The 14604-nt window shown below is 39.5% G+C and overlaps 1 protein-coding gene across 9 annotated transcripts in view; it reads left to right on the forward strand.

Moving 5' to 3' along the window:
* The window catches only part of DIP2B (disco interacting protein 2 homolog B), a 71861-nt gene that overhangs the window by 19975 nt on the left and 37282 nt on the right, over window positions 1-14604 (forward strand). For 7 of the 9 annotated variants that reach the window (XR_003256511.1, XR_003256512.1, XM_026084943.1 and 4 more), the window contains exon 2: window positions 10688-10759. Coding sequence is in view for 6 of the 9 variants with exons in the window: in XM_026084943.1 (XP_025940728.1) it covers window positions 10688-10759 (72 nt within the window). In the remaining 3 variants the exon portion in view is untranslated. Of the gene's footprint in view, window positions 1-149; window positions 178-10687; window positions 10760-14604 lie in introns of those variants that run through there. The other 2 variants (XM_026084946.1, XM_026084949.1) reach the window with 2 other exon arrangements.

Raw genomic sequence — 14604 nt, forward strand, 5'->3', positions numbered from 1 at the left:
GTTTAGAAGCTGCTCACCAACTCCGTCTCCCATCTTTTTGTCAGGTATGCTTCTGGAATTTGGTGGCAGTTTCTGCAAGTGAAATTACTAGTGTTACGGATTAATTTGAGGCCAGGATTAATAATTGTATTACTTTAAGCAGTGGAATCCTACTATGGTGACTAATGCTGTTTAATGGTAAGTATCCTAGAGTAAGTGCTTGTTAATGCTGTAAGCTAACTGTGGTCTGTGAATGCTAGGGGGAAAGCAATGCATTTGGCTCTCTAAAGCAGCCATCATTTCCTCTGCTGCCCTTTTCTGTGAGATGGGAGTGACATCCTTATGGATATACACTTGGTACTACCTCTTTGGGAAAATCAGGGCAGGAGGCAGGTGGGAAAGCATGTAGCAATAGATGTCTCACCTCTTTACTTTTGAAAAATTTATTCTTAGGATTGATTTTTGACTTTTTTTTTTTAAGCACTAACGCTTTCATCAAGATAGCTTTCTTTGTTTCATCATGCATAACCATCGGGCTCATCCAGTTATGATTTCAGATAGCATTTTCCCATCTAGAAGTATGTAATTATTGTGCTATGATGCAGTGTGACATGCCAACTGGGTTAGTGCTCTGCTAGCATTGTGTTTAGAGGAAGATTCAGGACACCAGTTAATTTTATAATCTCTCTTCTTAGATTAAGGTTAATTTTCTCTTAGTTGTAACCTGCATTCTTTCAGCAAATGAGTTCTTTGCTTTATTCTGTAGCTCATAGAGTTAAAGAACATTGCTGTAAGGGAAAAATAGTTTGCATTCTGAAAGTCAAGGATCAAATACTTATAAAGGATTTTTTTAATCACAGGCTTCTTTTCTACATTGTGGGTTAGCTGCAATCAGCTTGTAAATTTGCAAGTGTGTCACAACTTGGAATACAGACAGTGAAGGAGTTTGGAGCAGGCCACATTGTGACTTCTGTCTTGAGTGTGTCTCTAAAACCAGCTTCAGTTTCAGAGAACCATTGAGAGTCTTGGAAATTCACTATATACTTGGCGTCAGATTTGGAGGAGGAAAGTCACCAGCAAAGAACACCTGGGGCAGCTGGCCTATGGTTTAAAAAAAAAAAAAAAGCCTATTTCAGAGAATTATTAAATATTGCAGTATATAAGCCTTGACAGGGTAGGTGATAGGAGTTGCACACACAATAAAATCCATAGTAATTTCTGTTTTAATCTTATCCCAGGCAGATCTACTATGGTAATAACATGTCCACAAAAATATTAGGATAACTGCTGAACAGAAGGCTGCAAAAATGTGGTCGCATTTCTTTGCAAGAGAGTTGAGAGGAAAACAGTCCTAGGGAAGGCCCTACCTTCCCTGGAATGAGGGTGCAGAATAGTCCAAACTAAATACCAGAGACTATTTGGTTTCATTGAATACCTTGGACTGGAAACTGTGGCGTTGCAGATTGCTGTGGGTGGAGTAAAAGCTTCATACATCTGACTTTAATCAATCACGATGTTTTTCAGAGCCCCAGATCTTCACTGAGTATTGTTTACTGCAGGCTGTGGTAAACCTAAGTAAAGGAAACTTTTGACTTTGTAATTGTGGGAGGCTTCCTGCATGCGTCTTAAATATTTTGAAGCAAGACAGTTGTCTTTAGGTGCCTCCATTTCTTTTTGTCTTTATTTCTGTGTTAAGAAAAGGCTTGATTTGGAAAATCATCTGTCCATCCTAGACTATTCTGTGGAGAAAGTATAAGTTGTTTAGAATAGGCGAAGAGTTTACTTAAGTGCAATCTTTTGTAGGTGGGCTGGAAGGACAACTCCTGGGAGAAGGTTATCAACACGAACTGTTCTGATAATTCAGTTTCTACCTTGAGGAAGACGATGATGCAGCTACTGAACAAGTGCTGAATCAGAGGGTTGTTGGTCTTGCATAAAGTTTAGTCATTTCCTGGGAAACTTCTGTTTGATTCTAGTGGTGGAGGGCTTAGGTCCACGCATTTGTGTTAAGGATTAAATAACTGTGAAATTCTGCTAGTACCTATGATCAGGAGATTGGCCAGAAAAAAAGGTTCTGTCGTCTTAGGACGGAACTGCTTCATCTGTGTGCTTTTTGGGTTGGCTGGTTGGTTTGTTCGTTTGTACTTTGTGGTTTGTGATGCTTTATTCACACTGTGAGTATAGTTGTTAGTTCTTGCATATATGTATGTGGTATTTGCTGTTTCTCCTCATTTAAATGTGTTGTTTTGGTGCAGCATTAGTATTGTAAACTGTTAAGGGCTTCTACATCTAAATCCTCATACTTCTCATTGACTACTTATTAAAAATAGATGAAAACACTTCTCTTAAATAGATTCTGTAAAATCCTATTTTGTGACAAAGCCTTGGTTTTGTGCCCTTTATAGTATTCAGAAAGGAAAACGCATTTTTTCCTTTTTTCCCCATGACAAGTTGCAGCTATTTAAAAGTTGTTATTTTTTCCAGTGTGGGGTTAGATGCAAAATTTATTATTTGTATATGGAATTAAGCTATTTATGTACATATGCTGGTTTTATGGGTAATACGTCACATGGCTGCACTTTGCAATGTAATAGTTTATAAAATTGACTTCAGTGATCATATTTTGCAGATGTTTGTTAGAGGTTGTAAGCAGAACATTTATTTAGTAAGTTTATTAGTTAACTTAGAATTTAGTGATAGGTTTGAAGGTTTTCTTAGAGTTTTTGGAACATCTTGTAAAATGTGCATAAAGGTGGATGTTACCCTTCCATTAAGTGCACTGTGCCTCCTTTTGCCTCTATGTAGGGATCTGAAGGGCGAAGTATTTCCGACTTTTTAGTTCTCGTATACGAATGAACGAGAAGTATGGCTTATACAGCCAAGCTTGACTCATTTGAGCAACTTACCTGGGAAAGTCCTTTAGAGAAACTGTTAACTGCTGAGAATAGCAGGGTCATGCTGATGCTGCGTGAGCCAGGCACACATTTATATATGTTAGAGTTCTCATGTTTGCTCCAAAGAATCAACAAAACTGTAGTACATCTATAGGAGATGGTTTTATTTATGGTGGTAAGCTGCCAAGTATTTTTCAGCATTCCAGTCTTGTGGAGCCTTTGAGAGCTTGTTTTGCTAACCAAGACTACTGTTGTTTTCAGCAGAAATGGAAGTAGGGTACCGTTTGTTTTCTATTTTGAGGGGAAGGGAAGGTCTTCAGTTGAAATTCTTCCGGTGGCACCTCTTTCTCATTGGTTGCCCCCTGCCCACACACACAGAAAATTAGACTCTGTCCTTAGCTCACCCAGTTTGGTGATGCATCGCATATGGCATCTAAGATTACTATCCGTAATACATAGGCCCAGATGGGTGAATCAAGGACACCAGATCATCTGGAACTCTGAAATGCTGCTGCAAGATAAAGAGATTCTTCACTATAGTTCTAGTAGCTGCATTTATTGTTTAAATAGAAAACAATAACAGCAAAATTAAAAAGCTTATGGCATAGTAAGTGACTTGTAAAGTTGCAAGTTGTGACCTTAAATGACACGCGGACCCCTGCAGTATGGCAGTCTGGCATTTAACATTTGCATAGGGTAGACTATGCCACAAAAATCTAATCTTGAATTGTATTATTTTGAAATACTAAATGTTGGGATTAAAAAAGTTTAATTTGTTACAGCAACCTTCATTAAGCCTTTAGAATAGATTTTTGAAACGGTGGAACAGAGTCCCCACAGTGCTGGAGCCAAGTAGACTTGTAGTGTATATAAATTAATCTGGAGCTGATCTGTCTGTGAAACTTTTAGTACTGAAACTGTAGCAGTATAATGCTTGTGCTCAACAAACACAGCTTTGTAAGGCTTGCTGTTTTTTCAGTAGCCTATTCATGTTCTTAATGGGAAAAGACGGGTGCTGTTAAAGGGAAACTGCAAAGCACAAACCTGTTCTGTTTGTTTTCCTTGCTATTTTTTTGTGTGATATACAGAGTGAGTAAGGCTTTCTTTCAAGAAATCAGTGACTTTTCTTCTGGAAGACAGTATAGATGGAAGACCTTGGTATTGTTTCCAAACCTGATATGCAGCTTCATCAGATGGAAGGAGGAGGGAATCTTTGAAGCTGTGTCATCATTTGGCCTTAAACAGAGGGAATTGTCCAAACTTGTTTCAAACATAGTTTTAGTGCTATAGCTAGAGCCAGAGCGTTAGGACTGCAAGGCCGTTTGACAGGTATGCTCTGTTTGGTTACATGGCTTCAGAAAAAAGATTTAAACGTTGTCTTTTGGATTGCTGAAGCCTGCAATTGAGGACGTGCTAACTAATTTAAAAACACTGAGTGGTGACAACATTTGTTACTGAAGTGATGAACTGGTTGGTTTGATGCTTAATTTCTGCATAGGCCATAGCTGAGACAGTCCGAGTGCTAAAGGAAGCGTAGCCTCCTTACCGGGCATTTCTCAAACATGCCACTAACACTTCCACACAGACTGGAAAAGTCTTTGTAAATGTGACATACAGCAGAAGAATATTTTAGACTTTCAGCTACGCTTTGGGGTTTCAGTATCTCTGACTTGGTATCTACTTCTAGCCAAGAACAGAAAATCCAAAATCTAACTGTGCAAAATCAGGCTTTATTTTGTATTCTCTGAGAGCACATTAGAGGTAATAAAACTGTAGGGAGACCTTGCAGGTAATGTGCACCTAGAGATCAAGCAGGGGAAAAGGGAAGAAATGAAAGGCAAAATCATCAAGGTAATTCATAAGGGAGAGATCTGAAATGCAAATGCAGTGGTCATAACAGAATTTGTTTTCCTGTTTTTATTGTAAGCTTGTTACATTATTTGCTGTTAAAAGAGAGTAGCTATCCATCTTTTGGGGATAGTAGATATACCAGAAGCATTTTTAGGATTCTGTTAGGTTAAACTGCTGTAAACATCAGAATTGTGTGGATTTTTTAAAAATGTATACAAACTTTTTTTAAAAATGCATACAAACTCATTTCAAACTTGAATCTTTTACTTGATACAGTCAAGTGTTTAGAGGCTTTGTTGGGGAGATGCTGTGCACTACGTGATCATTTTCCTTAATTTCTCCACTGTAGTAATTATGGTTTTGTTAGACAGTAAATGATTCAGTGTTCTCATTCCATGGGGGGAAGGGGAGCAAGGATGTTGAAAGAGGAGCATTGTCTGAGCGCAGCAGGATTAGCTGGTGTTACTACCTTGCACTGGTTGAGCACCACTGTTTAGAATAGATCATCAACTCTAATTGCTAAAAAGCAGCCTGGCGTCACGGGGCGATGAGACTCCTGATGTTTCAGGCTTCTGTGTTGTATGATTTGAATATAGGTGTAACATCTAGGCTGATCAGTTGCGATTTGCTGGACTTCCTTCTGCCCTGTGTAAGCCCATACGACCCTGGCTTTTTTTTGGTCATTGCTGAGTTTGTCCTTTCTCTTGCCTTCTCAATAGTCAGAAAATGCAGATTGGATTTGTATGATGAGGATCAATTTTAACTTTCTCTTAAGAAATGTGAATCGTATAAAGGGGAATTTGGGAAGCCTGTTTTGCATTTTTCTAGGCAATCCTGTTTCTCAAATATACGCTTGTTTAATCATAAACAGGTAGGGCTTCTTGGGTTTTACGATGGAGGTGTCTGCAGTCAGGATTGTAGTCCATGCACTCTAAGTGAGGAAAGAAGTCTTGCTCCTTGATTGAGCTTGGCTCTTTCTGCAAGCCATGTGTCTAGATTTATTTCCCATTCTGACCCCAGAGAAGGGCACCTCATGTATTTGCAGGATCTGCTGTGTCTTGAAGTAGAGGGATTTTTTTATTGTCTTTTGAAGAAACTGGCACAAGAGAAAAGAGATTAAATGTGTCCGTAAGTGGGGGTTGAAAGAGGGGAACAGTATTGTGATATATAGCAAGAGGAGGAGCTAATGAAGCAATGCGTCGAGCAGTGTGTGATGGGAAAGGCGTTCTTTCCTGTCCCGGTAAAGTGCTGCCAGGGCCAGCTTGCTGCTGGAGGACCTGTTGCGTGAGGCTGCCTGGAGCTAGTCCATCGAGTGTTGTGTAAATGAGCAGAAAAGTTCTGGGCTGGCAGCTGAAGAGCCTGCACAGGAGAAAGTTTCTCATATGTTGGGATGAGAAGGAAGCAGTTAGCCTGTTTAATGGTGAAGGTGGTAGCAGAATTTTGCACTGATTGGGATGGAAAAAACTAAGTGGAAGTGTAGTCCAGTAAGGAAAATGGTAGTGTATGGGGTTGATGAACACAATTCTGGTGGTTGAGGGGGCCCGTATTTACACTTTGACCTGTTTTAACGTACCAGTTATCTCTGGAAGTTGAAGACATCACTGCACCTGAGCTGGTTGTTGCCATCACTGTAACAGAGCTGTCAGCAAGGAATGAGTGGCTGTACCTCAGCTGCATCGGCGTTCGGCTTAGCTCGTGCACACACTTGTCCTTTAAAAAACAAAACAAAAAAAAAAAAAAACAGAAAAAGATGCTGGACTTCACATGAAAGCAGCGCTGGTGATGTTGTAAACTTGTTGTAGCAAGTTTTGCCAGAACTCTTCTGTCAAATCCCTTAACAGATGGTCTGTGGTTGTAATTATAAAGGGCCTGGAACCACTGCTCTTTAGAGTGAGCAGGTAAATAGGCCTTGGTGAATCTTGGGAATAGTCAGTGTTGGGGGGATGACTTTTGAGAAACTAGGAAAGATCACAATATACAAGAGTCTTAGAATTCGTTATGGTGAAAGGGTCTTGTCCGAAAAGAAGCTGGAACTTTTGCTTTCTTCTAGACAAGAATGCCCTTTCCTTATCAGGGCCTCAGCATGTGGAGGCATAACCATGGCTAGCTTAGGATATAGATAAATGTAGGATACAACTGAACAGTAACAGTTGTAGCTGGGAGAGGACCAAAAGACTGCCTCAGCGTTAAGTGTTGTTGTTTGTAACTTCTTGCTCAGGAATGAGCAAACACTAGCACCATTTTAAAGCTAAATTGCTGGCTCTCGTTTGCTTTGCAAATGCTTTCTTTGTAGTGCTGTGTCTTGCATCTGTGCAGAGATGGGATGTGGTTATTAGGGTGCTGGGTGTTTTAGCTATCTGGAAGAATTTTGCACAACATATGTCACAAAGCACTGAATTTATGGAAGCAGGGCTGATAATGTACCAGGTTTATGTAGCAGGAGGGAATGGTTCTTGAGATTGCAGACCTATTGTCTTGGTTCTCTTCCTGTTGCTGTAATTTATGATATTCTGTGAGGAAATCCGCATTTAGGTTCAGATCTAGCTGTTTCCATTTCCTGTCGATCGGTAGAAAAGAGATAGGGCGAGAGAAAGTTTCTCTATTTGTATATCTTTCGTTTCTGTCTCAGCAGATTGATACCAAATTTGGACTACGTAGGACTGGAGAGAAGAGGTTTTACACAATAAATTCATTCCTATTGTGCAGCATATTAAAAGGACATTTGCTTCCAAGACTTGTGATGTCAATTTAGGCATAACTTTTGTGGTTGTAGTAATCGGATCATAATTTTATAGAGATGACTTTACACCTGTCACCCATGCCTTACGCACATGCTTTTTCCTAATAGTCTTAGTCCCTGTGTCTGGCTGGAGTTCCTATTACAGTTTACTGTCTTCTGTTTTCTAACTTGTGCTGGAGGCTATGCTTGAGTAAAGAACTTTATTTTATTGTTTTTTTTTCCTAACTTTTTGTACTCTATCAAATGTTACCTGCCACTTCACACTGAAATGAGGCCAAAATGCTACTGGGATCTTTGAGCGGTATTTCAGAAAGCTGCAAAATTGCTCCAGTGCCTATCTCTTCTCTCTCCAACAGAAAGCATCTGTTTCCAATAGTGAAAGATAACTTTATGCATTTGTTGATAGGGTACCATTAAGAATGAGTTGGATTTTAAAAGAAAAATGAAAGTGTTGCCAGGAGCTTGTTTTGGACAGACAGACACTTGAGTTCTACAGCAGTGAGCAAAATGTCTCGTAGTTCTTTGTTCCAGCCACATTTTTGGTATGGAAATATGGTCTGCAGTGACGATCTTGATAGGCAAATGAGTTTTTCCTCTGGGCATTCCCAGTATTCTGAAGAGTAAACAACCTTTTCATTCTCTACTGGCTAGTCTAAAAGTAAGTTTTACAGTTTCTGATCTTGTAAGGCATGTGGTCCAGACTGACAACCTATTTGTCAAAAAAGTGGTTGATTTTTGCAGAGTCTATTTGGAAATTCGGCAATAGGAAGACACAGGCTGCCGGGAAGCCCCAGAAGTTTTCACCCTTATTTCTGTTGCTTAGGTTTTACTAAGTGGAAATTCTCCTGCTATTGTCAAATAGCATTAGAAAATTTTTTTATTGGTTCACTAGTTCAGTTTGCTCAGAAAATCCAGTTTTCAAGCAGTAATATAAATTATCTGGATCACATCGTAACTAAGGCTGCGAATGGTGTTTTGGCCTGAGTCACCTTCTTGTTTTCAGTGGTATTTTCCCATAACTTCAGATTTCCAAATGTGAATCCGAACTGCAGGGCTTGCATTCTTGTGAGGAAGGGTATGTTCTGGGTTTTTTAGATATTAGCGTGGAACAAGTGATTAGAGGGAATACTCTGCTTCCCAATTCATAATGTGGAGTGTGATGCTACTAGTGCTTAAATTGAGACTGCTGGTGTTCCTTTGTAAGGTACTGCTAATGGTGTTCCTTAGTAATTCCAACAATTTTCTGTGGCGGATGTTTCATTATATATAGTGTGTGCAACCACCAATGCCAAGTGTCCAATTAAATCTTGCGGAGAAATTAATCACAAAATAACAAGCTACAAACAAATCTGTGGGTTGGCTTATAAGGAAAAAACCCTCCCCTTGTCTGTGCAGGTTTGTTTTTCCTGAAGTGGCAGTCACCCTGGTCTATTTGCTACCCAAATGAATGAGTGTGGGGAATAAAAACTGCCTCTGCAAATGGAGAGAGAAATCTCAGAAAAGCTTGTGGACATAGTAGCTTACCCAGCTGGTTGGAACAAAAYGCTGTCCTTTCGGTGTAAGCTTTATGTAGCCCTTTTTTGAAGGGGTACACTGGCAGCATACCTTTCTTGTGAGCTGGATTAATTTAACTGAGCTCTGTATTGCAATCAAGCATTGAAATTAATGCTTTGGTTGTCATTTCAGTGCTTCGTGGACTTTCTAATTTTCTGTTGCTGGATTTGTTTAGACTTGCTGGGGCCTGACTCTCGAGTAAGAGAGGAGTGCGATAAAATTTGGTGCGCAAATGCGTGCCCTCCACTAGGCAGTATTCCTTTCAGCTCTGAGGCTTTTGGTCTGAGTGTTTTAAATGATTCTGAGACTTGATTATCCAGTGTAAAGGAAGCRATTCCTTCCCTTTCCAAACATTTCATACTGCAAAACCACCTTCATAACCAAAATGGCCAGTTAGTTGGAACGTTAGCAGAGATGCTGGGCTGTGTTGGGAGGCTCAGAGCCTAAACTCTTTAATCACGTTTCTGGTGTGACCCTCTGGATCAGGCCGAAAGTGTCTGGCAGAGAGATGCCATAAAGTAATGAACATTACAGTGACTTGGGCTGTTCAATATCTAACATGCTGTTGCCTCACAATAATCAAGCTTCTGGCAAAGAAAACCTGCCATATATGATCACTAGTTTCTTCTATAATACAAATATGGACTTAATTTTAGCAGGAGTCAGTACTACAAAATAATTCTGTTTTCTTATTGCTAGATATTTGATCACTTCCAATTTTTTGGCCCCAAGAGAGATGAGGTTACGAGTGCAGGTCAGGCTGCRAAAAGGCTTGAAATGCTGCAGGGCTTTTTGTTTTAATCCCTTCAAGGTCTTTCTTGCGGTTCAGATGTAATGTGAGAAATTAAAACAAAAGACAGCAGCCAGATGGTACATCTCTGGGGTCAGACAGAWTWRKTTWAAAAAAAAAAAAAAAAAGTWYWMWMAYWTWTATTCTCCTCTAGAGTTTTTGCATCTGTGGAACTCAAACATCTATCTTCTGCATGATTCTCCGAGTTGGCAAACAGTGGAATTACAGCTATTAACAAGTTAGAAAAACACCCCACCCTGCCCCCATAAGCTTGCTTTCACTGAATATCAAGACAGGCATGATTAAAAGTCTGATTTTTCTGGATGATAGGGTGTGCTTGCTGAGCAATGGTCTAGAAATTGTCTCCATTCATCCTTGTCTGGTCAGCTCAGTCTTCTGCGGCACTCTAAACAGCATTCCCTCCTGCAGTGGGCCTACTTGATTTGCTAAATGCTGTTATCTATTTGATTAGTTTAAGACCAGACTCTGAATTTGCACCTTCCTATGCCCTGTTCTTTGGGAATTGTTCTGTTTTGTTACCATAGCTGGCTTTGCAGTTATGGAATATTTTCATGCACCCTGAGTTTCCCTTTTTAGGTTTTCATTACTTTGATATTCCATTTAGATAGCTGTTCTGATTCAAATTATTGCATTTAAATGGTGTGTGGTGCATATCTATAATCTCAAGGGACGTTATAGAAATTCTGTGATTTGGAGACTTTGAACTCATAACGTACTTGCATATTTTTAGTCTCAGGTTTTCTTCTCCCTGTTTGTTGACATGTTCAGGTTAACCTTCCTGTCACTGAAAAGGAAACCAAAGAAACCTCAAACTAAAAAGTGAGGACAACAATCTGACTTTTCTTTTCTCGATTTTAGGGGACATCACACAGAAGGGATATGAGAAGAAGAGAGCAAAGCTTCTGGCTCCTTATGTCCCACAGACCCAAGGTAGGTACCGGTTTCAACTAGAATAATAATTTTGCATAACTTTGACATTAAAGGGACCTTGTGAAATGTCTGTGGAGTGGTGGAGCATTGATATTTCATTTATTAACTTTAAACCATTATGTTTTGATATGTGTTTTCTTAACTATCTAACAATTACATTGTGCTGGTTGCACGGATGCCACGAAGTCATGGGCAGCAGAGCGTTTTGCCTCTAGTTTGCTGGATTGTACTGAACTCCAGGGATTGCTGAAAATTCCAGAGCTGGTTTGGGGGTCTCAACAGAGCCTGTGTGTTTCAACACGTCTTATGCCCTGTCTTTCTCTCACACACACAAATCACTTCCTACTCCCTTGTCAGCTGACATGTCAAGGGCTTTGAATCAATCATGAAGTGTGAGGCCCTCAAGAATCATTCTTAAACTTCTTAAAAATGATTTAACTACAAAGTTGGTCTGTGTTCTGCCCTGCTTTCAGCCATTCTTAATTTCTTCTTTGAGAAACATTAGCATTTGCATAATTTGTTAGCTTATTTTGCCTGACTATGTGAATTCATTTACTTTGTTTACCTCTGCTTCTTTTGGTTCGAAGATCCTTAGCAGTAGGGCTAACTCCATGTAGGATAATTATGTATAATTGTAAACTGTAGGACAAGACTGAAAGCATGTCCAGTAATTAATATGCGGATGCTTACCCAAAATAATTACACTGCTGATATGCTCAGATGTTTAACCATTAAAAGCGAATATGTCTGGCTTTTGCAGTTTGGGGGGTGAATGATTATGACAGGCAGTCATGACTTAACGTACTGTAATTTACTGAGATTGAACTACTGCCCAAAAAAAAAAAAAGTGAGGGCTAAAGCTTATTGATTGACCACAACACTGCTTCTATTGGGGAAAGATCATATGCTTTTTTTCTGCCCAAATTGCAGCAGTTCACGTCAGGCAAATGCTTGAGGAACAGAAAAGAATTCTGCCACTGTCATGTGGTAGCTTCTAGACTCTGCCTCTCCAAAACACTTGATGTTTGCGTTGCTGGTCTTCTCCATCCCAGCTGTTTCTCAACCTTGTTTTGTTTGTATATTCAACAAATGCTGAGCCTTTTTGTCTGCTGAAGCCTTGTGCAAGTTTCTTATTGCCATAGTAGGTGCTTTATGGACAGAAGAATAGTGTATTCTGCCTAGGCTAACGGACCGAAGGTAGCAGTGCAAGCAGAAACTGTATTTTAGCCTTTAGCTTTGAGATTTTCTTATAAACAGCACTGACTACTGAAAACTGCCTCCCTGAACCAGTGATGTGATAGGAATCTCTGAAGACTCAGTTGTTTCCTTTGTATCAAGTCTATTATTTAAAGAAACCAAAACTAATACCTCTGACTAATCTCTCATAGTCTTTATAGGTAGATATTCGTTAAGCAGGTCTTGCAGTCCCTCAGTTCAAGGTGTGTATCAGTGGCGAACTTGAGCCTTAGAAGGAAACGTGGGCTCCTTTCATACGTGCAGCTGCCTGCTTGGCAGCTTTGCCTTTGTTGTGGAGTCCAGTGGAGGCTGAAGCTCTACAAGTTGCTTTTCATTTGTCAACATGATCTTGTGCCCCTCATGCCTGTCACTTTGCATGCATGTTTGGTTTGTTTCAGAAAATGTTGTTTAATTAGGAGGAAAAAAATGTTTGGCAAAACCATCTGTGGCCCTGCTACTCTAATTGTCGTGCTTTTCAAGGCTGCAGAATGAGCTGAAGTTTGGGAGGAAGCTAGAGGCCAAGAGCAGGTCACCAATTAAGATGGCGTTTTGACTGCCGTTCTGACTCGGCCCTCCAGCTTTTTATATATCCTGTATTCAGCTGTCCCTATACTGGGGAATCTCCTGTTGTAAAAATCCTGTTGACGTCATGCATGAGGGATTAAGAATTGGGTCACCTTTTTAATGAGCAGAAAACCAACAGAAAAATATTTACTCCTGGCATCTAGTGCATTATATTTCTCAAAGTGCTATCATAATGTTAGCTAACGTATTGTCTCCATTTCATAGATGTGAAATGAGACAAAGGAAGGTATGATGACATGTCAGAGCAAGTCAGGATTATAATTCAGGAGATTCTTATTGCTAAATCTGTACTCCATTCACATTGCCTCTGGGAGTTTGCCTCATTATTTTAGAGGTAAGGCAACAATGTTAATTACCTAAAGATACATGTTTTCCTGGTGCAACATCCATTTTTGTAAATGGAACTTACTGAAGTGATGGAGCTGTGATACCAGAGTTGTTGTTCCTCTATTATGTGCTGGCTGCTGCACAAAAAGGTTTTGAAGAAAGTATTTTGAGAAGCTTCCCAGGTTGTGCGTATTAAGTAATGCAGCTTACTTCACTGTTGCCTGGACTGAAGCATGCCCGTTTCGTGTTATACTGCTGACTAACCGCTCACAAAAATGAAGACAGCACCCTCCTGTCGTGTCATCTTCAGCATCTTTCTGAACGTGTGTAACTCCAGCTAAACCATGAGCTTTTGAAATGAACAGAGGGTCTAGATGCTTTGAAATACTTTTGTTGGAGTAAATCTGACATTATCAAGTTATCCTCAGTTGTTAGTGAGGACCAAATACTTTTTATGTCTATCTTAAAAGGTGTAATGAATTGAGAGAGAGTTGAATGGCCATGTTTTTACTTTTTGTCATCTCTGAGGAGAAATGTTCACTGAAGTGTCCCGAGCCCCTGGTGGGCCTTGTTGGGTCTGATTCATACTTCGCTTTATAGAAGCTTGCTGTATGCTTGAATTCTTTCCATTTTATTGGCATAATCGTAAGCCACTGGGCAAAAGATGGAAGTGTATTTGAAATGAAATTTATAAAGCGTTCTTTCTTATAGCAAGGTCAAAATAGAGATGTTTTGGGCTAGGTATGATGAAAATTTTCCTGAGCATGAGAGAGCGTGTAATGATTTGAATATAGGAAGAGCTCAGCTACATTCATATTGATGTAATATTGAATTTAGGACTTGGTTGGTAAATATCTTGATATTTTTGTTTCAAATAGGTTCAAGACAGATGCACTTTGAGATGTGTACAGAGCATGAGAAAATCCAGCTATATGAATAAAAATGTGCTTGATTGAGAAGCCAGTTGTTTAAAGAGGTGGGAAACTGGAAACTTTGAAACCAGTGTTGAAACTATTACATTAAATTTTTTAAATATATAATTTCAAGGCAAATTGATTATATGATATAATGGATTTTTTTTTTTTTTTAAAGCAATTTCATCAGCTACAGTATTTTGGATAGATAGATGCACTGTTCTGGAACTAAGAGGTGATTGAGTAACCAGCCACCTCTTGAAACTAGTTTTTGCTGCGGATTACAGGCAAACATAGTCTGCCTGAAGATATAGCTGCTGTCCATATTGTGTTGCTGCGAATCTGGAAAAGCATTTACAGCTTTTTAGCTCAATGCAGATGCAGGAATACCTTGTGCCAAAATCAGCAGCCTTTGCACACAGACTGTTGGCAGAGTGCGTTTTCTTGCTATTTACAATAATGCATTGGGTTCCTCTGCTAATGCGTAAAGGAAATCATTCACCAAGCCCTGACTGACTGTCAGAACCTTTTTATGTAGTTGCTGGAGCTTTGTGCTTTTGCTCTTGACTTCTAGTCTCATGATGATTTAAAATAAATATTTGGAACAAGCACATTTGGAAAGAGAACGTTAGAGTACTTTCTTTATTGAAAAGATAAGATGAATGTGATCCAGTGCTTTTTGTATTCCAGTTCATCAGGGAAAGATGTTGGAATGAAAGAGTAATGCAATTGTAATCCTATGGAAAGTGACGGTAACATTTGAAGCTAATTTAGCTCTGAGAA

Source organism: Apteryx rowi, unplaced genomic scaffold (genome assembly GCF_003343035.1).
Source record: "Apteryx rowi isolate R43461 unplaced genomic scaffold, aptRow1 scaffold_657, whole genome shotgun sequence".
NCBI classification, from domain to species: Eukaryota; Metazoa; Chordata; class Aves; order Apterygiformes; family Apterygidae; genus Apteryx; species Apteryx rowi.